The sequence below is a fragment of the Chelonia mydas genome, chromosome 11 (assembly GCF_015237465.2).
Source record: "Chelonia mydas isolate rCheMyd1 chromosome 11, rCheMyd1.pri.v2, whole genome shotgun sequence".
Lineage (NCBI taxonomy): Eukaryota > Metazoa > Chordata > Testudines > Cheloniidae > Chelonia > Chelonia mydas.
The window spans coordinates 52433519-52460358 of record NC_051251.2 but is presented as its reverse complement, the minus strand read 5'-3'; the positions used below and the strand labels follow the sequence as shown (position 1 = coordinate 52460358).

At 37.0% G+C, this 26840-nt stretch overlaps 1 protein-coding gene across 4 annotated transcripts in view; it reads right to left on the bottom strand.

Annotated features, from left to right (window-relative positions):
* Positions 1–26840, bottom strand: part of MYO1B (myosin IB) — a 179711-nt gene that overhangs the window by 45617 nt on the left and 107254 nt on the right. For all 4 annotated transcript variants that reach the window (XM_037912508.2, XM_037912505.2, XM_037912507.2 and 1 more), the window contains exons 8-13: positions 17869–17967; positions 17332–17435; positions 16505–16652; positions 15603–15721; positions 12007–12093; positions 11613–11678 (exon numbers count right to left, since the gene is read on the bottom strand). In XM_037912508.2, the coding sequence (XP_037768436.1) occupies positions 11613–11678; positions 12007–12093; positions 15603–15721; positions 16505–16652; positions 17332–17435; positions 17869–17967 (623 nt within the window). The remainder of the gene's footprint in view (positions 1–11612; positions 11679–12006; positions 12094–15602; positions 15722–16504; positions 16653–17331; positions 17436–17868; positions 17968–26840) is intronic.

The window sequence follows — 26840 nt, the reverse complement described above, 5'->3', positions numbered from 1 at the left end:
AAATTACATAAACTGCAATCAGTCCTTATACAATTTCTGTAGCACTACAGTATACAAAGCTACACTGAATAAGTGCTGACAGATATAAACACAGTAGTACAGTGGCATCTTTTCGTTTACATTTCTATAGCTTGATATAGATTCATGTTTGTACATCACACTGAAGATGTAAAATGTAGTATGAATGTTAAATGTTACCTATGTAGAGATGCATGCATAGTTATTTTAGTTACTTGGCAACGTGACCTAAAACAGGAGTTCTCCCATGCTAAACTTCTCTCTAGTCAGTGAGCAGCATTTGACTTGGACAGTCACATATATGACCCTATGACCATTAATCGATAAATCTTGTTACAGGGTAAGGAGCTACAACACATTTAAGGAAGAATGGGTAAAAGTTTGACATATGTAGATAAACTAAATATATCAAGAGTGATGCCTTTGAGGAGAACAGAGTCAAACTGACATATTTCCTTGGCCAAAACAGTGATGAGATACAGACCATATCCCCAAGTCAGGTAACCCTATGCACTACCAAAAGAATGTTCTTCCTGAGGGATTATTTTTGTCCTTTTACAAGGACAAAGACAGGACTTTTAGTTCACAAACTGTATTCCGTAATCCTCAATATAAGCATATCCATATGGAAAAGTGATTAGTACTAAATTCTACTGACTAAAAGTGTGTGTATGTTACATATATAAAATGTTTATTATTATTCACACATTGAAACATTTTTCAGATTTACTTTTTTAAAAATCCAACATATTGTCTGTTAAAGAAAAGCAAACCCAAAAATCTACATATTTCTTTCCTTTGCAAATCATCAAAAATAGAAAATTAAATTTTATTTAAAACCATCAAGATACTTGATTTTGCCACTCTCGCAATCAATTTAAACAGGACATCTTTATTATTATTGACATTTGCGCATATGACCGAGTCAATGGCCAAAATTTAAATTACAATAAAGGATATAAGAGAAAGTGTACTTGAACTTCCACAAGCACTAGTGACTATTAATACAAGATAACTGCAACTACAGACATACATCAAGTTTTGTTGTTTTTTTTAAGTTAATCTAAGTTATACTTTGAGGAAAGACATTTCTTTTCACAGTTGTCTGAAATTCTACCCCAACAAACCAACTACAGGCAAATACTGAATTGAAAAACAGCTACTATCAAGCTATCACATTAGCTCATCATGTATCAGTCTATATATAATTCAGTAATTCAACAAAAGTCCTTGAATAACATATATTTTCTCAATTTAGATACACTTAGAATCCTAGTGGCCAACTCACAACAACTCCAATCATGCTGCCATGAAATAAACATGATACTGTCTATTTTATAATGCTTCTCACTGAGGCTTTGGTTGGTTGGTTTTTTTTTATTGTTGTTTTTTCCTAACTACTGATTACGTTCGAGCTAAAGGCTGTGGCCCACCAAACTCCACTAGGGAAAGCAGACTTAAAATATACTTCCTAGGATCATACAATATTTGTTGCTTTTTCTGAACATTTAGATCTAGAGACAGTAAGTGCTTTAACAATAATTAGGGATCATAAATAGGGGGGAAAGGAACAATGTCTTTAGATTCAAAGTTTCTCCATAAAAGCTGTTGAATTGCAAATATTGTAGGAAAAAATCTCAATGATCAGAAGCTTTGCACTTTCCAAGATTTACTGGTGAGGCTTCTTTTCCATGATGTAGGCTGCTCTTTTAATGCTGGAAATGTCTATTTAATCATTGCATTTTACAGCAATACTATACTGGCTGCGCCTGGGAAGCCACTACAGAGCAAGTAACATGACCCTCAATGGGGCAAAGAACATTCTCAGTCCCTCAAGTCAAATGAAAGATGCTAGCAAATGAAACGTCACCTGGGATAGATACAAACATACATCCAAATGCAGGTGGTCAACAACCAACAGCTCATTCTCTCAATCTTTAATCAGTTGTGACAGTGAATGGCAACTGAAAATGTAGTCAGACTAGTCCTGTGATACTGTACTGATTCAACATGACCAAATCCATGCCTGGTTTAACACACTCACTCTTCATCTCTTGATCACACACATTTTTCTTTGTTATTAAGTGTCTAACTATTGGGCGTCAAAGTCTGTCATATGGTGACATCTTTATCCAGTAAATTCTTGGAATATAAGAGTTATGGGGCTAACGTCTGCTCTCTTATGCAGAAACATGCTGCCTGTGGGTAAATTAGGCCACTATTTTGCTTACACCCCATGTCAGCGTGCTACCTCTTCATGGTCCATTCCCTTTGCTTTAGAATATTAAGCAAAATTAACTGCTAACAATAGTGAGTACAACACACATCTAAATCCAAGTCCTTCAGGGTCATGAATAAGGGTTTCAGTCTGAAGAAAAGTTGTTGATGTTTAATAGTTTGATTTATTTTATGTTAAGTTCTAGCCATGCAACACATAAAATTATCAGAAACAATATAGATGGATATTCCTGACCTAAAAGGATATTGGCTTGAGTAGATACCACAGACAAGACAAAAGAATGAGATTTTTACCAAAAAGAGTTAATTGAAGCAAAGTTTACAGAGTGGCCTCAGGCAGAAATGCCTTGGAATGGCTAAACTCAAAATGGTTGTCAGATTAGTAAAAGCAGGATAGACATTGATAGGTTTAGACAGGATTTGCAGGAGTATTTCAGGTATATTATGGCAACTCACCATGAAAATGTAGATGTAAAAATAACTGCACCTATGATTTCTACCAGAACTATGAAGATGGGGTTAAGCTAGAAGCAATGGCGAAACAAGACAAGCTTTGTACTCCTGTTGAAGACAATACAGGCTACTTTCTTAATTAAAGGAGTTGCTACAGATTCTAAAGAGAGCGGATATTCTTCTATCAAATTATTTTATACTCTCACATTTTCCCTCATCATAGGCAACATGTGTGTCTATTTTTGAGGTACACTACAAGAGCAATTTTTCAAAGGAACCAAGGACAGTTAGCTGCCTAACTCCCATTGAAAGTCAATGAGAGTTGGATGCTTAACCCACTTTTGTGCCTTAGAAGATCTTCTCCCCACACACACTCCCCAGACTGTTAAATTTCAAAAAGGTTTTGTTTGTTTGTTTTAATACATAAAACACAATAGTACACAAACAAGACTACTTTATAGGAAAGTTGAACTTTTTTTTTTTTAAAGTTCAGAATTGTGCCAGCTTGTATCCAAAGCAACATCCAAACTGGCTCCTTTAAAATTAACATATTAGTTAATTTTTTTTTTTTAAAGTAGCAGGTAACTGAATTCTGGTCCCTTACACTCCCAAAAATGTGTAATTCCTTTTACCTGTACCACAGCTCCTCTCCCCCAACTTAAACATCAAAAAGCGTACCCCCTCCTCACGGTAGGTGGAGGATCCAGGGCAGCTCTGGCAACCAGTGTAGGCTACTGCCAAAAATTGCAGAGGAAAAAGAGCTGGGAAGGGAAACCATAAATGAAAGCCTAGATGCTTGGTTCACTGAAAGGAATGACGTGATGAACCAAGCAGTAGGCCTGAAGATTTAACCTATATCCAGATGTGAGGTCCTGCTGGAAGGATGGGAAGGATGGAGATTTTAACAGATGTGCAAGTGAGACTTGATTTGTAAAGGAGGAACTACATAATATAGATGCTAGGAAGGTGGGAATGTTGCCATAAGAATGCAAATAAGAGGGAAAGGGATGAAAGAGATATCAGTTCTTCCTGCCACAGAAAATGGTTGTTTACATGCAATTAAGGTCAGAACAATCTACCTTTTTCACCCCTGAGAAGTTTCCACAGGTATTTGTTGTTCAGTATTTATTCCCTGAAGTCCTTTAGGGATTGAAGTTTCCCTGGGAAAAGCTTATATACTCTGGTGGTGGACACTGTAGAGAAGCTCTATACAGACTGTTGTGTGTTTATAATACATCTATCAATACAACTGTTGATTTTTTAAAAACCCTGGACTTTTTCTTTGAGAGGGGAAAAACTATACTACCACAGTATTGCTAAAAGAGTTTGACAAATTCCACAAAACATGTCCACAAATTTTTACTTGGATGTCAAGATGAATTCCCTATGGTTCCACTTTTGTGTTCACTTTCATGAACATTCACGTGATCAAACTTTACGGAAAAAATGCTCATGGAAAGCAGATTTTAAGCGCACATATTTCTGTAAAAATATATCTCTAGGCACAGAACCCTAGAAGCATGACACTTAAATGTACATATTTCAGATATCTGTAGTCACAAAACTTCCAAAATATAATTCCCATTCATTAGTTACACCAAAATGTATAATTAAGGCAGTAACAACAACATACGCCCAAATCACAGGGATTTCACATTTCCCACAGTCAGTTAACTGGGCCTGCCCCTGCTCCTATTAATGTCAATGACAAAACACCCAATGATTTCAGGGGCGAAGGAAGATACTCAGGCCCCCTGAACACATCTTGTTCTCATCTGCATTTTTTGGTACATGCAGGCTAAAACCAAGTAGTGAGTGGGAGGGGCAAGAATCAACTGTGTCTCCAACAAACATAATATGTGTGTGTTACACAAAGAAAACTCAGATATAATCACATCACAAACACAGGTTAGCAAATTAATCCTAGAATCACAGATTCTAGGACCTACTAAATAGTGTTGGTCCATTTGCACATCATGGAATTAATCACTGCTTTAGGGGAAAGCCCTTTAGCACACTCAGTTTCTCTGTATTCTATATTTTGCTCATCTTTAAAATTATGATGTAACCCATGAAAAGCATGCAATCAACATGTTTTACAGCAGTGATGAATATTACATAATGAGTTTCAATTATTTCTTAACAAAAAAAAAGTTAAAATTCAGTAAATCAGTTATTTTATAAAAAGTATTTTAAAAGCTCCACTCTGACATCTAGAAATCCAACCAAAAAACAAAGAACAAGCAACACTCTTTATGTAGGGCTTACCATGTTGTGTGTTCCACTTTCACAAAGCTAGCCCGCAGATGCACATGATAAACAACAGATTTAAGACTTAGTTCTACTCTTATATACTTGATTGAGCTGTGCTCTGTAGATTGCACAACTGTCTGAGTACACGTACACCAGCACAGCAATCAATTTTTCAGTACCCTTTCTCTGTTGATGGGTATCAGAATAGACTTGTGTATGTATAAAAAATGAAACATTTATATCTAGAACTGAGATTTATATATTTACAGTATATACACAAGTTGTGTTTTCAGGTGAATTGTTGATACGATGCTTCCATCTATTAGCTAGCCACCTCATAATAAATTTTAAAAAACTGCATCTCTATTGAGATCTCATAACATAATCACAATACCACTGTAGCAAAGTGTGCTGGGCTCTTTAAAAGTGGACACCACTATCCTAGATGTTACTGGGACTCAAGCTTTCATGGAAGAGCATGTGGGGAGATGTAGTTCATAGGAGAGATTGTTGGAAGGCGTAGTATCAGAGGGCTCATGCGATTGCCAGGACTATATAGGAAAAAAGCCTTTGGGGTTCATGTAGGGAGCGCTCGGGTGAAGAAAGGATTTGGAGGAAGCCTATCTAGAGGCCTGAAGGGAATAAAAGGTGGTGAGGAAATAATTTCTTGCAGGCACTGTCTGTGTCTGGACTCTCCCTAGGTAGCATGCTTCATCTTACATAGTCCTGGCAATCACATGACTCCTCTGGTACTACATCTCCAGCTTGCTTTTCGTTGAAGGAGTATGCCCTTGTATCATCTGGGCTAGCAGCAATTACTCTTAAAGAGCCCAACACATTCCACTACAACCACCAAGAGGTAGGTATTATTGTTCCGATTTTACAGAGGGAGAAACTTAGACAAAGACAAGTTATGAGACTTAGGCAAGGTGTCAGAAAGCTTGTGATGGAGCTGAGAACAGATCTCAGATCTTCTGAAGCCTATTTCTCTGCTATAAACACAAAACCACCCTTCCTTAATATAATTCTTCACCCTCTTATTTGAGCATCTCTCTTAAAAAACAACAACATTCATTGAAAACACAACTCTAATAAAGAAAGATGTGTTGCCAATCATGACATCATCTTCTTTTACATTTCTTATGGCATTATCTCAGCACAGATGTTATCTACGTTTAAAGCCAGGATGATGGCTTATGTAATTATATTATTTACATTTACAGAAGTGAATCCAACTTAATTTTTTTATGTGATGATGGATGGGACCATTATCAAGGTGTCACAATGGTAAAAAATTGTTTGTGGGTAGCATATCATCAGCTGCCATTCATGGTGGAAACCAAAGAGTTCTCTGAGAGCATCCAATTAAGTGTTTGTACTCTGCCACAGACTGTCTTACTTGTACAAAGAACTGCTGAATGCGAAATGCTTTCTAGCAAAGTATAAAGGAGCATGTTTCTTACATGATTTCAGGTAATACTGTGTTGCCATGCGGTCTGTTTGGATAGAATATTTCAAGGGAAAATTGCTAGGGAATTTACACATCTTTCTCAACGGTGCTCAATTTTCAGCTATCATCATATGATGTTTGAAGTGCATGCATATTCATTTGGGCCTGATGATGGGTCATTTACCATGTGGACAGGTTGCAGTTTTCTGGAGTTGATTGTTTTGTCCAGATTTTAATTCAACCACTATTATACTGTCCAGATGACACACAATTTTAAAGACACCTGTGCAAAGCCTGGTAAATTATTCTAACTGAATTGGAGAAATCAAGAGAACAATATGATGTGGTGGTAATATTTTATTCTGGTTTCAACACCAAAGTCTAGTGTTTGGGGAAATACCTGTCTATTTCCTTCCATCTGCAGTCACAGTTATCAGATTAGCACCACACTTTCCATGCTTTATAATGGTCCTTAACCTGGAATTTGTGACTTGTCATGAAATGAAGTCTTTGCTCTGGCATATATTTTCAATTGACTTCACGAGCTGGTTTCTTCTGTGAGCTAAGATTGAAGGGATTTGCACAGACATTTCTGTAAGGAGCAGAATCTAGAGATGATGGGTTGCAAGAGAGGACTATAGGAGTTTATTCCCAGAAAGAACGGCTATGGGAGGAGTCACTCAGAATTTTAAATGTTTTTAGCTCCTTTTTCTGCCAGCACTGAGTATATAAAAATGGATAGACATTGCCTAAAGAATAATGAAAAGTTGCTACATTCTGTTTTGTTTTAGCAAGTCAGTTTTTGACACAGTGCAAACACGATCAACTGAACAAAGCCCCAGGAAGCAATCCAGCTAGCTTTATATTCAAACTTCTCGAAAGGAAGCTAGGGGGAGCTGGGAGAAAAACCATTAGAAATTTTCACAAAACTTACATTGTATTTTGAAAAGTTAAACCCAGTGATGCTGAATAAGAGAAATTACTTTTTAACAGGAAAAATATGATCAGCCAGGGAAATTTTAGCAATGGAAGTGAACCGTCAGATAAGGTATTCCAAAAGCACTGTAATTAGAATCTAAACAGGTGGCGTTTTACAAGCAAATTAGTCTGATACTCTCATAGGCCCTCATGGGCAATTTAAACATTTGAGGTGAAACAGTGCCCTGCTGAAGTCAATGGAAGTTTTGTCATAGACTTCAATGGGGTCAGGATTTCATCCTTCATCAGTAAACACACAGAATGTATTGGTTTGTCAATGGTTGGGCAAAAGTTAAAAAATAAGTACCATGCCTCCTGTATTTTCTAACATGTATCTCTCCTCCTCCACCTTCCTGCCATTATTTCTCATATAGCTGATCTTATAAATGTAACAAAGCACATATTTATATTTTGTACATTAACTAAAGATAAACAGGAAAACACATGCAACAGAAAATACATCTTGTGGATTAATGCTGCACTTTTACAAGGCAGTCTAAAAAGGTATCCAAATCAACAGAAGGTGCACTAATACTAACCCAAGTGGTAGTTAATTTGGTTTGAGATTAGTTTAAAATAAGCAATTATACTTTTAACACACTGAATCAAGTTTCAAATTTATGTTACAGGTTTGCAGGTGGAATGGCACTCCAAATGCACTTTTATCATCAAAATCCATCATGTACATTACTGAAGTTCTATCCTTCAAGACAGTGCATGTTAATTTAAGAGATAACAAAACATGTACTAATTGGTTCTTAAGGGGAATTTATAATCACTTCCTGGAAATACTAAGAATAATAATTAGCTCTGTAAATTCACTGCCATTAGCTATATGTCAGCTAAAATTCTACATGTATAATAATCCTTTTGTAAAATATCCATCCAGAAGAAGAACTCTGTACCATTCAAGCTAGAAAATATAAAAGATGTTGCTGATGATTATCTCACTTCATCCGATGTATTGTACTGCATATATTACATAATGTTTCATTCAATTACAGCAGATTAGTTTACTATTTGATATATAACTAGTTTTACCAATATGTATTTTTGTTTGATGGTGGCTAGATTTCTTTATGCAACTATTTCTTATAAGCATTTCCTTAATTGTCTTTGACTGCACATGTGCAGTACCATCATTTATAAAAAGGCTCCATAAATTCAGGTTTTGCCATGTATCTTTGTTATTTAATTGAACTTACTTCATGCAGATTCATTTACCTGACCATAAAAAACATTCCACTATACCTGCACAATGTTTGACTAAAACCTGTTTACCAATTTAATAATTTCAGTGTTAGGATTTTGTTCCAGGTGGGAAATGGATTGGTCTTTTTGAAGGAAAATACACAATTTTGAAACAGAAAACAGAACAAAATTTTTTGAAATGTCTCAGAAAATGAAATTCTGGACAAAAATTAGTACCAGGTCAATTGAAACATTTTGTTTTGACAAAACTGAAATGTTTTGTTCCAATTTTGATTTTTTAAAAATTTTATATTACATAAATACAAAATAAACCAAAAACTATTTTGAAAAAGGAAAAAAAATCAAAACATTTCATTCCAAAAAGCTCAAAACAGAACACCTTCACCCTACCAAAAAAAAAGTCAAAGTTGACTCATTTCCACAACATTTCATTGTCAACTAATCAGCATTTTTCAATGGCAAAATATTCTATCGAAAAATTTCCTGACCATCTTCAGTTCTGATATAAAGCCACCCTTGTTTCCTGAAAGGTTTCTGAAGTTAAATTTGATATTATTAATATTTGATCATAGTAGCCCCAAGAGGCCCCAGGCCGGGATCAGAACCCCGTTGTGCTAGGCATTGTACAAATGCATAACAAAGAGATACTTGTTGTCCCTTCAGCATCTCCTCAGCACATCTCCTCAGAAACACAGGCTACAACTGGCACATCACACCTGTTTTCTGCTCTCTCCGCTGGCTTTTAATAGAATTTCAAATCAAGCTCAAGGTCTCGTCCTTATCTTCCAAGTGCCCAAAGGCCTGGGCCCAGGATACCTAAAAGACCATCTAATACTCCTGGATGACAACTATAGTTGACAGCTTCACTCCTCTGTCACAATGGCACTCTCAACAATAAGAGAAAAGCTTATCTGTGGAGGAGACAGAACTTTCGTGACTGCAGGGTGAATTCTTCCAGGAATTAAGGAGCATCACAAACCTCAACTCTTTCTGCTTCAAGTGCAATGCACGTTCTTTAACCCTGCCTTCTTTAATACAAACACATAGCAACACAAATATTTATTTAATAAATAAATAAAAAACACTGCCAAAACAAGACACTCTACTGCACACACTTCTTCCTTTAGGGAGAAGATGAAAGAACAATACATGACAGATGTGTAGTCACACTGCTTAACACACTACTGGAAGTCACTCAGATACTATGGTGATGAGTGCAGTATAAAAACCTCTATAGAACAGAATAGTCCTAGATAGCTTACAATTTAAAATTTAGAATTTACACAATCTAAGCCATATAATAGGACCTGACCCAACACTCCTCATTGTTAATGGAAAGGTTCCCATTGACTTCAATGAGCATTGGATCATGCCCTTAATATACAGATGTATATCTTGTGGTTCCACCATGACACTTACATGATGCAAATGACCCTTGATTGCCCTGTGTACCTGGGTGAATTTCACCCTATGAGTTTAATCCCGTGAGGTAGAGTACTTTTTCTCCCATCTGCTTAATTAGAAGTTGAGGTTGCTCAGCATTTGATAGGATTGGACACTAAATGAACAAACTTGCTCCATTTTCAAATTTACTATTTTAAGCATTTTATAAACTATAGTATAGTTCAATATACATCTGAGAGGAAAAAAGCATGTAGTCTTCCATTTTGCTGCTATGAAACTGTGTCCTTACGTCTAACTACTTGTTTTTATGGCTTTATTTTTCTAATGTCAAACTTCTTAAAAAAAAAACAACAAAAAACTTGTTTCTTTGCATTCAATTTAACAATCGATAGCCAGCCCACAAACTCAGATTTATTCCAGCGTTTTTAAACTCACCCTCACCCTACACTTAATCAAGTGCACATACACAGCTGGTTAAAACAAAATTTCTGCCAACAACAGTAACATTCTACTGTGTAACTTTCTAAAGGAATATAACTACCACCATCTCCACCAAATATATTCTAAAGGAATATAACTACCACCAAATAGTCCTACTACTAAGAGTTACTTCCAGATTGGTCCCATACAGTACATTTTCCTAAGTTTCTTCATATGTTCAGGAAACTAAATATTATCTTCTTGAGTAAAAACCTGTTTCAAATATTAGCTATATCTCTTCTCTTTACAAAACTGTTAGACTACTCTGATTCATTATATATCTGAAATGAAGCATATACTACCTTCCCCTTTCTAAATAACATTTTAAAACCTCTTTGGGAAGAGATAAATCCAGGTGGATTGTTCCTACCTTCTATTGAGAAAACTAGACTTACTGGTCTCCTAGAGAAATTGTGAGGAAATGGGAAAGGAGGAAATAGACAAGATGTTTTTCCCCATAGTTTCTTAGCTGGAACATTAAAGTACAATATTTAACTAGATATTCAAATCTCCTGAAATAAAGTTTGCCAGAATAAACAATTCAGTCATGATCTCTGTACCTAACAGCATCAGGCTAACCCACTAACTCACTTGATATAACTGAGAACTTTTGATAGTACATTTAAAAACACTTCAAAAAAATCTAAGTGTTTAAGTGTACTGAGATGAAATGAAGTATAATTTATTTTTAGTTCTAGCAGAAAAGATGTCTTCTTTTGTAAAGGAAAAGAACCTTGTTTGCAGATATCTATAAGAAGCCTCAAGGCCATACACAGAACATGTACTATAGACAAATTTTGTATGAGAGCATGGACATTACCACAATATTTCCTATGTTCAGATGGTACCATAGTAAATATTTACTTTTCAGTGGTACCTGCTGTATCAATGCAACATATTCAATTTGGCTTTGATAGATTTGTGCTATAATTGCAAGACATACTAAGATGACCTAACTTTAGTTTCCATTTATCGTGTGTACTTAGAAAGATGCACTAGACTTAACTTACAGAAGGTGAAACTGTGATTACACATACATGAACAACTAGATTTACCTTTAGTAATAGCTGTAAAGTTTGTTATAGATATGCAAAATTCTATTTAAATTGTATTCTAAAGCACTTACCTCAAAAATTTCAAAGCCATAGATGTCCAGTACTCCCATGACCTTCTTTCTGACTTTTGTTTGTGCCTTTTAAGAGAAGATTGAGTTATTGTTCTGTATATTTAGCATTTGTGGTCAAGATACGTTAAATGCGCCTTATAGGTATATTGTTTAGGCTAAAAAGTTAGGTTTGGTTTTCCAAAAATGGTTAATATAAATATTTTCATAAGTTTAAAAACGAAAACAAGCACACAGATTTTATTTGGATACAAATATTCACCTCCAGCATTGGCAGCCCTGCAACCCTGCACTAGTGCATAAGAACAAAAAAGTAAAACAGACCAGTATAGTTTTACTGTCCCCACTCACTTCATCTATTTCTATTGATTTCTTTATGGGCATATAAGAAAATTACCTTAATGCTCTCATTGATTCTGGTAACAAGCCAGGAAAACAGTCTACTGTACAGATTCTTAGCCAGAGCATCACGGGCATAATATGCCTAGCCAAAAGAAAGAAAGAAAACATTAGAAATACTGGGCTAATTCTGAACCATGTGCGCTATTCCAGTGGTTTAAAAGTGCTATAAAAAGGGTGGAAATGACTTCTAAGGAATATGTTCAGCATGAGAGGGCCACCTGGTCAGAATAAGGCTGCAGGAACAGCTCTACAGCGTTCTCCCTCCCAACCTTTGGCATAGGGACTTGGTAAGGGCTGGAGATGGAGACAGTGTAGCCAGAGCACATTGCATTCTGCTAGTCTCAGCTGGCCAACAGCCCATTACAGTATGTCTTTACCAAAATAAAAGACCCACAGCACCACCACAGCTGGCCCTAGTCAAATGATGTGGCTCGAGCTGTAGGGTTATAAAATTGCAGTGTAGACATTCAAACTCAGGCTGAAGCCCAGGCTCTTAGACCCTATGAAGATGGAGGGTCTCAGAGCCCAGGCTGTCTACACTGCAATTTTTAGACCTGCAGCCTGAGCCCCATGAGGCCAATTCAGCTGACCCAGGCTCAGACTGGGTACCACAGGGATTTATTCACAATGTAGATGTCCCAACCTGTGGTGCTAGTCTAACCACCCATATTACCGACTTCCGAGGCTCCTCCCAAAATGTGGCTGCTCTAGCCCTTTGTTCGTGGAGCCTGTGGGAAAACTTCTTTGTCCTCTGACAATTTGAAAGTTGGCCTGTGGAATTGTGGGATACTTTCAGCAGACTCCCAGAGCACAAGTCCATTGGGGCTGCATCGACACTGCAAACCAACAGGGCTTGAAACCTGGGTCCTGGCTTGACGCAGGCTCAGATGCTCCACCTGCGTGGAGTCCTGGGACCGGGGGCCGCTTGATTTGTGTGTAGATGGAAGGGTTAGTCTTGAGCCTGAGTTGAAACCCTGGTCTTACACTACAGTGTAGGCAAATCCAAAGAGGCCTTGCAGCCAGAGTTGCCTTAGGGCTGCTTTTACTTATGCCCACAGTTTGATAGGCCCAACAGAACCAAGAATTCAAGAGGAGCAAAGTTGGCTTAAAGACATCTTTCCCAACCTGCCCCCTCCCCTTACTCCACTGCAGGAACAGAGAACTGAAGCCAGCGGTTAATAGGATTGCCTCGAGTAGTCACATACTTAAGAGATGCCCGAAGGGACCAGAAAAACAGTAGGTCTAATAAAACTTCACATTTCTGTCTCTGATAAAATGACTCTACAATTTATATATCCCCAGCGGGTTCCTCATTCTTTCTGAGGAACAGGCTCCTGGGAACCTTTATAAGAGGTGAAACTTTATGAATCTAGTTATTTGTGGACCAGGGGAATATAGCAGTCCTCACACTAATGTATTCTGAGAAAGCAATAAGAGGAGTTGAGAGAAATAGGAAAACAGATAAGGGATGGCAGAGGGAGAGAGGAGGCAGTAAGGAAGGGAGAGAGAGATGGGCAAAAGCAGCAAAGGGAGAAGAGAGGAATGAAAAGCAGTCCTCAATTTGTCTTAAAAACTCCGAAAGCATGGTTGTTTATTGAACATTTTGCAGTCTCCCTTCTTCAATCTGTTTCTGACAGGTTCCTACTTATGTGCTCTTCTCAGATATTTTTTCAAGACCCCGTAAGTTAAGTTTCTAGTGGAGGTTCAGGGCAGCAGAAATGCACATTATCAAGCAGATTGGATGATGTTGAATAAAATTAAACAGGAAAAAGCGAGGGATGAAATCAGAATTTTTATCACTTAAGTGAATAAGACAGAAGATAACAAATTCTCAGGTCAAAATAGAAAAATACACGTATGCTCTATGTGGACAAATTGTCCAGCACATCAATTAGAAGCATTTGGAGTTTATTAGTTAAAAAAAAAAAAAAAAGGAGAGAGTCACATTTCAACCATCAGCCCCATGTAAAGCAGCAACAAAACACAAACAAGGAAGATGAAAATTGTATCAACAGAAAAATACACTACAAGAGGTGAGATAGTCACTGTAACATGCTAGTTAGACCGCATCTGGAATACTGTGCTGTAAGAGGCACAGTGCCACCAGGAGAATACTAGTGCCTTCAGGAGGGTGAAGCATCAGACAACATGGACTTTACCAGTTCTGAAGAATTTAAGTTATGAAGACAAGTTAGGGAGTTCTGTTTATTCTACTAGAAAAAGAAAGGATCCAAGCTGACTTCACAGAAGGTTTCAAAACTAGTAAAAGGATTCAGAAAGTGATTTTTATCTTTTTTAAAAGCCACCCTCACTCCCTTCCATGTCCACCCATACAGACTGGTTTGGGCTTCTAAAACTAGATAATCTAAAATAAGGAGTAAACAGAGAATGTAAGCAGAACTACTCCAGGACAAGAGAAATAAGTGTATGGAATAAGCTATTGGCAAGTAATTGAAACAGTGTAAGTGATTTCAAGAGACACCTAAATTTGTTGCAGGGGAAGGACTGAAGGTTATGGTGAAAAAGCAGGAAGCTTGGATTAAAATAAACTAAGAATGAGGAGTGGCAAATGCAACCAGACGGCCTTTCCTGTTCCTAAAATATCTTATATTCTTCACGTACAAACTTCCAAGCTGGCTCGCCACCGATATCATTAACTGAAGCAAGAGGAGAAGGAAGGGAGAGGTGCTAAGAAATTAAGAAAAAAGGAACAATATGAAAAGTTGAATTTATTCATTTTAGCTGAAGAAATGTCAGAACAGCCCAGAGCGCACAAATCCTGTGAAACCAAATGGGCTGTTCAAAATGAAAGATGGTCTGCCACAGCAGGATATTTTAAGTTTACCACATTTCTGCACAAGATGTAGGAAAAGCTTCCTACACCCTTTTCTTGTGGACATGACTCTCATAAAAGCAAAATGTTCATCAAGTGTGTTTGAACATTCAAAATGTGTGTTGAAGGAAAGAAACTGAAAACAGTGATAAGTTTTACTAGTGAAATATTTTATCTGGAAGTGCTTTGTGAGCAGTAACTTTATTTGGTTGCTATGCAGAAAACACTTACTTAAAATAATTCTTTCCCTTAAATAAAGAATGTTGCCTCAAGCATGTGACATAAAATAGTGTTCAGTTTTCTGGTTAAGAGTTAAATTTTCAAAAGCAACTAAGTCACTGAGAAACCTAACTCAAGAATTAATGATCTAATGAAGTCACAGGAGCCAAGAGAACGAAAGCTAAAGAGGCGAGAGGGGAAGTGACTTTTTGTCAGACTGTCTGAAGCCATTAATTTGTTTTAATAGCACCATTTAACTTCAATTTCTGAATAATGTTATGGAGAAAGTAAGAGATTCAGCAACTTTTAATTTCCAAGAGATAACAACATACATCCTCTGAGACCCACAAGCAGCAATCCAGAAATTACATTTGATATATCTGAAGTAAAATCAGAACAAAACAATCCCTTAAAATAACCTTTCAGGTCCTTCTGATACATAAAAAAATAAAAACCCACAATCCTTATTATCCTTATGGAAAAGAAAAATGTTTTACATACTTCACAGAAAAGAAAAATCAATAAGAATCTGCTTTTACCTGAGCCACATTTAGTGTTGTAGAGACTTTTTCTTGCTTGGCTTCAACCGTTCGGAAGCTAAAGGCTCTTTCCAACACTGACTGATCGATCCCTGTCAACTCACAAATTTCTTTGAGCTCTATGAAAGCAAAAAGCCAGAGTGTGACTACAATTAACACTTTCATATCACCGTATTTGTATTGGCTAACCTTACCCAACACTACCTCATACAAAAAGTTAATTATCTTCTTTAACTTCGAAGCAGTGGAAAGTTTGTTCAGAATAATTTTTTGTCAAGTTTTGGTTGAGTGTTACCACCACCCCATATAAAGTTGGCTGAAAACCGTAACAAAAAAGATTCCATAAAAATCTTAAGTCTGAAAGCATTTTTCATTTGATTATATTTCAGTAAGAGGCCATTTTTTTCCCTATCTTCTGTGGAATCTTTTTCCTGAAACAGAACTTTCAAACACACAAAAACAAACATCAACTTTTCAAAATGTACCAATTACAAAAAAAGGTCGAAACAAGTGAATAAGCACCACTTAAGTTACACATTGGCAGTACGAAAGCCAAAAATATTAACTGAAAGAATACTGTGGCACAACCAACACGTTATATCCGTTTATAGTAAATCAATTTCTTCCATTTAATATTTCAGAAGAAAGCTTTCATAAAATGGAAAATCTAGAAAATGTTCATGAAAAAGACATTTTTGTAAAAAGCCAAATTTTGACTGAAACACTACATATGAGAGATTTGAACTAAATCTATTTACAGATGATGTTCAGAATAAAAAAGGAAGTAATGTACTTTAATTCAGCTACAAGAGCAAGAGTAAATCTTGTGTCTTTACAAGAAACAGAATTTGCAATGAACTATTCAAATATTAGGTTTTTTCCTAACACCAGTGTCATCTTACCGTTTTTATCTTTGATTTTACTTTCATCTAAACCATTTACTCGAGATTCAGGTTTGAATTCAATGTTTCCCAGTTTTAGAACTGCTGCTACCACCTCCAAGATGGACTGTGTTTCATGATCCATAAAGCCAACAATCTGCATGGCATTCTGGAAAAGGGGAAAAAATCATGAGACAAAGATATACATTTTTAATCAAATAGATCATACTTGCAAAATCCACCATTTATATAGAACAGCACAGAATATAAACATTTTCCAAACATGTATGATATAACAAGAATATGAAAAAATTACTGGGCTTGGATAATTACACCACAGGATACGAAGTGAGGTTTGCGAGAATTGTGTAACTCAGTCGGCATAAAGGTTAATCTGTCCCTAGTGTCCATACCAGAGCACTGAAGTAATTCATGTTTTTATAAAGATTTTTTTTCCTAACTGCCTATAGACCAATTAGTCTAATTTCAGACTCATAACAAATTTGAAAAGCTAAGATAAATGAATAGATCAACAAAACACTGATGGATTAAATTTAAATTTAGCAACAGAATAGGAGAAAAATATCACTGGAGTTCACGCTTTTCTTTCTTAAGTGCATATATACAAAACCAAACTATTCTCTATCAAGACTTTGGTTAACCAATGTTACATCTAAAACTCATTGCATACTATACATCTGCAAGAAAAGTGCGTTTAACACTGATTAAGGCCCCAGTCCTGAAAATGGCTCAGCAGAGGTGGATCCCCTCTAGTACAGACCCACTTGCAGAATTGAGGGTTTCGAATTTTGAGTTGTGTGTCTTGCATTAAACTGGATTAATCTTACCCTAACTGTTCTGAAGTTCACTGCATCATCCACTCCATTTACTCGGGCAGAGTCCAAACTCAGGTAGTTATATCTGCTGAAATCCCGTTCAAGTTTAAGTTTGTCTAATGAATGGAATGAAAATAAGATCAGTCAGGTATCCTTGTTAATGGCTCTCTTTCACCCTTACGGGTGAAAAGTCCTCCTTTTCTTTTCACCCTTACGGACAGTATCTGAATAACTGCTATTAACAAATAGTTAATATTAAATTGACCTAGTGATCTTTAAATTACAAGCCCTTTAGGGCAAGGATGGTCTCTTTTCTGTGTTCATACAACACCTTGCACAAATGGGGCCCCAATCCTGACCATGACCTTGATTACGACAACGTAAGTATTTACTACTACTAACAGTAATAATAATAATAATAATAATAATAAATAGTAAGTTAAAAAATACCTTTCTTCACACAAAACAAAAATATTGGTTGAGAGTATTTTATTAGGAAAACAAAAAGCGGTAATAATGTCTGATAAACACCAGAAGTGCAGTACTTACTAAGCAGGTCATCTGATGCACCAGATAATATCTGATAGAAGATATGAAAGTTTCTTTCACCTCTTGGCTGTTTAACAACACGGGACTTCTCTAACAGATCTAAAGACAAAATCATCAGAGTTAATTTTTGCCACACCATTTTCTCTCTATTTTAACATCATTTTTTTTTAACTGTTTCCTATTAACACCAGAGCTGATCAAATAATACTTCTTGAATAATTTAATAAGCGGTGATATTTCTTAACTAAGTTATTGGCAAAGAATTTCGTTCACTATTTGCCCCGCTCAACCTACAATAAGCTAATGATTTTTATATATTGCAGCCTTACCAATTAGACATGATGGGCCAGATTTTTAAAGGTATTTAGGTGCCTAGTAGTATTTTCAAAAGCATCTAGGTGCCTAATATCACCCATTGAAATCAATGAGTTTTAGGTGCATAGGTGCTTTTGAAAATCCCACTAGGCATCTAAATACCTTTAAAAACCTGGCCCTATATTTTCAGGCATAAACAGCACTGTGGGGACTAACCCCATAGTGCTGGAAGAGAAAATAAGGTTTGGGGAGGATTGTTATATGAAGAAAGAGCTTTAAAAGGAGCTGAGGTGTGTTGAGGGTGGAAGCAGCAAACAGGAACAGAAAATTTTAGAGCGGAACTAAGAAGTGTAACTGGGAATAATTCGATGAAACAGAGTAAGGGGAAATTGGAGATGAATAGTCAGGACACCTTTTATGACAGTGAGGCCTACCAGATTATCCCCCAAGGCACCTGATGAAAAGTCCATCAAATGAGGTATTTAAAACTAGACTGGGAAAAAGCACTCTACGTTCTATAGGAGCATACACTGCACTGGTAAGTAGTTTGAGAAGGTTATTAGCTCTTTTCCACCAGTGACATCTATGATTCTTGCAATGAGGACAAGAATCTTGCAAGACCGTAGAGCTGGATTGGCTCAGAACAAAGAAGATTCTGGAGAGCTCTATCACACTTACCGCTCAGATGGCAATGCAAATTCAGCTCGTGGTTGAATTGCACTGAGATGGTTTTGGTGGCTTTGGGCTCAGTGCAGCGTGAGAATGAAGGGAGATGTGGAAAGGGACGTTCCGGATGGTGAGGGCAACATTCAGTGTGGCACAGAGCTGCTCACCATTTTGTGAGGTTGGAGGCTGAGCTACATCTATTTCTTTTAAAATGTCTTTCATTCCTTGTTTTAGTGGCATACATGAGGGCTCAACACCATTGCCCCAGCCATGCCTTGTGTACAACCCCACCTTTTCCCGGACACGCCCTTTCTAGGTCCCAGGCACCCTCTGGGGTGAAGGTACAGGTGCCAGCACACCATGCCAAGTACAGTGCAGAGAATGTGCTAATGCTACGTGTGCACCTGCTGACCAGTACATGCCACTCATCAGGTGTGCATGCCCTTTTGCACCATGTTAGTGCGTGAAAGATCAAGCCCTTTAAGAGTACACATCTCAACATGTTAAAAGGAACATGGTTGCTTGCATGCCTAGTCTAAGTCACCCAGTTAATTTACAAACAAAATCCAGACAAAGCTTTGTAATTATTTTTAATTCAGTGTTTAGAGTCACAATTTGAACAGGCCAAAACTTATGTGCAGTTAAAAATTCCAGCTACATTAAAGGCAACATACTCAATTAACATCGAGCATTAGCTTCTTAATACGTTAAGAGTTTCATTAGGCATCTGTGGGAGCTTGATAATCATTGTGTAAAACTAATCAAAACGAAGGTTGGGTGTACTTTCTTAATGTCCCTGCAGCAATAAGAAAGAATTACTTAAAGTCACACTCAATCCATGCTGCATGGGTGGAGGTTCCATAAGGCACCAAATACCTAGTCAGCAGCTACTTAAATTTTCTTGTCAAAAACTGTCAATGAAGCATCCTGCATCCTGTTCAATGATTTCTTTAAAAAAAGTTAGACTAAGCTGTCTCTACACTTTCTATCCAGAAAAGGAAGATACAGAAGACAAAGGAAAGTTCTTCAGAAATCACCAAGGTGACCAGATGGCTGACATGGATAAGAGATGGATGTAGACGCTCTGGGCCAAATTCTGTCCTGTGTTACCCCATGTAATTCCAAAGCAGTTGCACTGAGACTGTTGGTAGATGTGATGCTACATTCTAGGAGAGTTTGGTGGACCAGTAATTACAGGTAACACTTCACAGAAGTCAACTATTGGGGTTTTTGAGTTGGCTAAAATGAATTTCTCTGCTAAATATCCCCACAGCCTGGTTAATGTGTGGACACTGAGTGTAGAATTCAGCTCCTCATCAATTTTCATTTTTACTTTGAAATGCAGCATGAGGAGTTAACAGGCTACCCATTATCAAATTCAGCGCTCTCCTTAACTTCCTGACTGGTTTGAGGACACTTACCTTCCTGGAAAGTGACTGTATGTCCCTTGGCACTTAAACATTTATATTCTTATTAATTTTTTGTCTCTAAGAACCATTTGCAGCACTAGTGTTGCACAGAAAGATACACAGAAAACTGCTTGGCTCCACTGTAATTTTCTAAGCATACTGTGGTAGCAATAAGCCATATCAGTGTACACATTTATTTTGTGCTGAGTTGAGAGGACTCCACCATTGTGTTTTGTGTATGTCCCTGCATGCTGCCAGACAGAGTGCTATGTGGAGAGCATTAGAGTAGGTGCGGCTAGAGAATCCAGTACTACATAAATCCTCCAAATCCAACCCTCCCCCACTCTTGGGAGGCTACTCTAGTGCTACACAGATGACTCCAACCCTTAAACTGGAGTAACAGCTGCAAAGCAGCTACATCTTTCCCCATCCCAGCTTTGGATGAGAATTCTTCTCTCTTTTGTGTCTGCAATTTCCCACTGCCCAGCTCAGTTAACAGGAGGATTATTTGGCCCTTGGTGTGGTCGTTGAATGGATGAAGACACAAGGACATTCAGAACTCGTGGGAGTACAATAGAACTTATTAATATTTTAGTCAGTTACAAGCACTACTTTGTCTCCATGCTGCCTGTTGTAATTATCACAGTTCAACCCACTTGCAAACACAGCATAAATCGAAGATAATACTTTACTTATTCTATTAATATGCAGCAGGACTAGGAGAAGGGATTAGATTAAAAAGACCATGCTAGCAAATCAAGTGTAAAACACAGGGACATAAAAATTGAATTTACTATTCTAGTCCTCCCACAAAGACATTTTAACATCTCCTACTCCAGCCCATATTAAGCCTCTCACAAATATATCAGGAACAAAGTAAATTACATTGTGCTCAAAATAACCAAGTGCCAAGGTGAAAAATTTAAAGCACCACACTGACCTGGACAGCAATTGGCAAAACCCACAGCAAGCACAGCATTTCAAAGGCTGAAGACCATGGTAAGGAGAATTTCACTAATTTCGGAGGTCTCAGTGGCACAGTTAGGATGATTTCAGTCTTTTTTTTTCAAGCAATGTCTGCATTTTTATAATCTAATAACCCTATAATTTGTCTTCTCTGCTTCCAGATGTGGCTGTATTTCAGCATATTCAGCAACATGTAGTTTTGCAAAACCTTTTAAAAAACAATCGCTATCCACCGATGCAAATCGCAGTAAAACTTCAGAGTTACGAACACTAGAATTACGAACTGACCAGTCAACTGCACACCTCATTTGGAACCAGAAGTACACAATCAGGCAGCAAAACAAAAAGGAGCAAATACTGTACAGAACAGTGCTGTGTTAAACAAACTACTAAAAAATAAAGTGAAAGTTTTTTAAAAGTTGACAAGGTAATGAAACTGTTTCTGTGATTGTTTCATTTAAATTAAGATGATTAAAAGCAGCATTTTTCTTCTGCACAGTAAAGTTTCAAAGCTGTATTAAGTCAATATTCAGTTGTAAACTTTTGAAGGAACATTTTGTTCAGAGTTACAAACATTTCAAAGTTAAGAACACTACTGCATGACTTTAATAAAGATGAAGTGCAATCACTTATCTTATAAAAATGTCTCCTGTGGCTTGATCACATACTACAAAATCAAATTACCTATATGGTTTAATACAGCAGGAAACGGACTGTGTGTGTGTCAAGGTTATTAAGTGCAAGAGACTGAACCTGAGGGGTTCTGAACATCCACAACACCTAGCGATGACAGGCTCCAGGTTTTTTGGAATACAGCACACATACAGAAATGTGTCATTTATAATAATTTTAGATGAGCAGAGCTACAATCAATGACAGCACACCTCTTATTTATTTCTACATCTGGTTCAACCCATGTAGTTTATTTCTGGTAATCCGTAGCATTTCTGTATGTGTCAAAAATATCTATTGGAATCATATTTAAAAGTGTGGAAGAATTGTCAGAAGTTGGGTTTTAGCACAAACTATCTGAAGCACTGACTTCTGAATGACTAAAGACTGCATTCACGGAAACTTTGAGAAAGGTAAAGGAAAACAATTACATTTTAAAACTAGACTGTGAAATATTTGGAATATAATCAAAACAAACAATACTACAGAATACCATTTTGTAATCTGTCTAAACAATTTAAAAAAGATATCTCCATAGATTTATGACCCAATTATCTAGTTCTGGCAAATCTGAGACTTAACATGCATCTCAGTAATATTTAAAAATCTCTTATAAATATGATTTTTAGGCATACATAACTCTTCTATATACCACCCCCAGACCTTCTAATTTTTAAATTATATTGTAGTGCATAAAAACAACTGTAACCATATTTAATCCCTAATTCAGCACAGTTTTTGAGCACATGCCGAAATTTAAACACATTAGTAGCCTAGAACTACTCATGAATTCCAAGTAAGGCATGTGCTTAAATATCTTGCAGAATCAGGTCCATTCTGCTTTTTTAAGTCATATCTCCCCTAATGGGAAGCTATCCTGTCAAATTAATATTAAGCTTGAGTCAAGAAAGAGGCAAGAGTTATCACAGATAAATTAACTGAATAGACACCTTGCTACTGACAACCTAAGATTAAATTTGCATGTGCCGGGATAGAGTAGGACAGAGGTTCTCAACTGGGGTCTGGGGCTCCCTGGGGAGCCATGGGCAGGTTTCAGGGGGTCTGCCAAGCAGGGCTGGCATTAGACTTGCTGGGGCCCAAGGCAGAAAGCCACAGCCCCCCTGCATGGGGCTGACGCCTGGGGCCCCAAGCCCTGCCACCCAGGGCTGAAGCTGAAGCCTGAGCAACTTAGCTTCATGGGGCCCTGGGCAATTGCCCTACTTGCTACCCCTAATGCTGGCCCTGGCTTTTATATGAAGAAAAACAGTTGTTGTGGCACAAGTGGGCCGAGAGTTTTTATAGCATGTGGAGGGGGTGAAGGTTGAGAACCCCTGGAGTAGGGGACAATTTTAGGTTCAGTCTTACTTAATATAGAATCATAAAAATGTATGGCTGGAAGGGACCTCGAGAAGTCATCAAGTCAGCCCCCTGAGCTGCAGCAGGACAAACTAAACCTAGACCATCCCGATAGGTGTTTGCCCAACATATTCTTAAATACCTCCAATGGCAGGGATTTTACATCTTATTCCAGAGCTTAACTTCCCTTACAGTTAGAAAGTTTTTCCTAATATCTAATCTAAATCTCCCGTTTTTTCTTCTGCCCCACTAGTAGCTGCACACCCTTCCAAAAGTGGCTGTATTTTAGAAGCGCTGTTGAAAGTACATAGTTTGTGAAGCACTTTGGGACCTTTTGGGTTGAAAGGCATATTTGTTACTTCAATACAGCTTTAAAAGCTCAGTTATGGAGCTCTGGCAAAATAGGAGACACATGGCTTTTTCTAATTACATGCATGCTTTCAGAGACTTTAATGTAAACAGTTTCCTGAGCATATGTTAAATTAGTTGTGAGAGAGGGATCGATGTCTTAGATTTTTCTTCTGGGGTTTTGTTAAGCAAGAAAGTTAACTAAATTAGTTATCAGATTTCCAAAGTGCAGTGTTCACTGCACTGTCTGGATATTTAGTGGAGAAAAGTGTCAGAAAGGTATTATAGTCAGAAAATCAGGTATTTACCATAACAACAGAGCCACAATTTGCAATCCTGTTTACAGCTGAGTTTATGCTCTGCTATTCATTGTCCATGTGCAGGCCACAATGAGACTGACAAAAGTGATCCAAATCGTCTGTCATATTCTTAGAAAACTCTGTTTTTGGTTGACCTTCCTTTGGCCCTCTGTTTTAGCAGCATTTTAACAAATCACCCCAAAGTACAGATTTAACAGTCAGCATAACCAACAAATTTTTCACTAACCCCTGATGACTATGAATCCTGCAGACCAAATTTTCAAAGGGAACGCCACATAGGTACATATTTTAGGCAGGCACTGTCATTTTGTTCTATTATTGTACAGTGCCTAGCACAATGGGGTCCCAGTCCACAGCTGGGGCTCCGAGGCACTACAGTAATACAAAAAATTAATAGCAATACCAAATTGCATCCATTTGTTGCAAAAAGTTCACTTCAGCATGTTCAGTGTAGGCAATTCTGCACGGAAGTGCCGGCTGTTTATGCATATAGATGCAGGTACAAACAATGTATGAACATTTTGTAAATTTTAGTGCTGTATATAGAAAATACTCACAGTGCACACACATACATTAGGCACATGTATATTTACCGGGTACACACAGTATCCATCAGTGCTTTTGTCTGGATGGAAAAGAATCCAAAGGTTAACACCCATTAAAACTGGTGTTAAGGATAAAACCTCTTCAGAAAGGTCATTACTGTAAATACATATGGCTTAAAAGTCAAATACTTATTGTTGTTTCTCGAGGCACAACATTCCAATATTCATCTAGTAAAAGGCTCCATCTGATATCAGAACGTTATGGAGATAGTCAAAAGATAATTTGTACTTCCTAGTTGACTACGCCTTTAAAAAGTTACAGGTATTTAAACTGTTTTAATCAGCAGCTGACCAACCATTTGAGTAAAATGGACATTTATTATAAAATGAAATTTTTCAAATCACAGACAACTAGTAATGCTGTACAATACATTTGGCAAGCTATAATATACAAATGATTTTTTCTGGTTTCTGATCAACAGAAACTTTAAGGTTGATAGATGCAGAAATATTTGGTCCTTTCTATTTTTCTAAATGTACAACAAATTGACTTCAGTATCAAGAAAGGAATGAGGATACATGGCAAAACACCACAAGAGAGGAATAAATGTCACTAGCCTAATCCGTTCTAAATGGTCCAGTAGAAGTTATTTTTAGTCCATTCCTTGGCTATGCAGGCCAAATCACAAGGCATGTTCCAACCACTAGGCAGCCGAAAATTTTTACAGATAAACTTGCAGGTTCTTGACATGCCGTATTTTCCCCCTCCTTGATTCCCTTCTCAGCCATGAGAGAACACAATAATGGCTCTTCAACAGGACCTTCCAATATTAACCCAATATTTGGAAATATGTTCCCTTTAAGTGAAATGAGCCCTCAACACATCAGATTTATTTGGAGTATCTGCAGTCAGTCACAACTAACACACATTTTCAAAAGGAGTTAAAGCCTGTTTACACTAGCTAGTAAGTGGTGTTTGTCATTTTAAAAAAAAATTTTGCTAACAGAATTTCAAGCTTTTTTCCTAGTTCAGAAAAGTTTTAACGCTACATATTTACTATCATCAAAAAGCGACTGCAGAAACAAACAAAAAAAACCACCCCAAAATCCATCTAACAATGGAGTGTGAAAAACTTCAGATGTTTAAAACAAGATTTTTTAAATGTCTAGTCATAAGAAATGCTAGTAACAGTGCCTTGACCAATTGAAATTCCACAACAACAATCATAATACATAACCAGAGTTCTTTGCTCTTACTGTTGATTCTTCACTGAATACACAATTGCATATACCTTTCAAAAGGCAAAAATCAAGTGTTCACACTAGCATAAGATAGTTGCTTTGTTAATCTAAAAATTATTATTTTTACTCATAGGTTTCTTTCATATGGTTTCTGAAGGAGGTGAAAATATAGATTTTATTCTTAATTATAGTCATAAGCTGTCATTTGGATTGTAAGTCCTTGTTGATTAAAGTTCTTTTCTAAACCAGGCATTACATCTACTGTATCTAGGTTCATAATTATTTACTAATTTATCATTAAATTAGGGTGAGGTTAGGATACTGTTAGAAAAGACCACCGTCACGTTAAGAAGTGTGAAGGCATTCAGCAGGTGATTCCCTCTACTATCATCTTTTTTAAATCAGTCAGAAATATTTGTTACTTAGCCAATGAGAAACATCTGTTACTAACAGGATTTTTTTTTTTACTTTTTTTCCTAACTTTTTAATACCTCCAGCCTTTAACTCCAAGCTGATTTTTTTTTTAAATGGACAACAAAGCATTTGAAGAATTTCTGTTACTCATCAGAAAAATTACTACCAAAACTATAGCTACCATCTCAGTATTGTTTGTATGTCACTAAATACGTTATAAATCTTAAAAATTCACACTTGAGTAAACTATTCTGGAATAGGATGCAATTAGGGCATGGATTTTAAAGCTGAGTATGCAATTAAAAGTGCAAAATGTGTCCAATTTCCATGTACAATTATTGCACCATGAAAACTGCGTATAAATTAGTCATTTTAAAAAAGACTATACCTATTCCTGAGAAACAACAGTAGTCTACCTTACGAACCCTTTAAATACAGATTTTTTTTTTGCATGCTTTACACAGAGAAACAAACAAAAAAAGTGACAGCTTTGGTTTATTTCATGAAAAGACTGACCATCTAAACGTACATCATTTTCCTTTCACATGGGAATAAATTACACTGCTAGATTCTCGCTGGACTGCCTCAAGGAAGACTACAGAAGGCTGGGGAAGATGCGTAAAGTAATGAAGGCTCACGTGCATCTTCAGTGGGATTCTACCTGTCTCTAGAGAAGGAGAGCAAAGGTGCTACCAGGAGGACTTTGGTATGGTTGACCA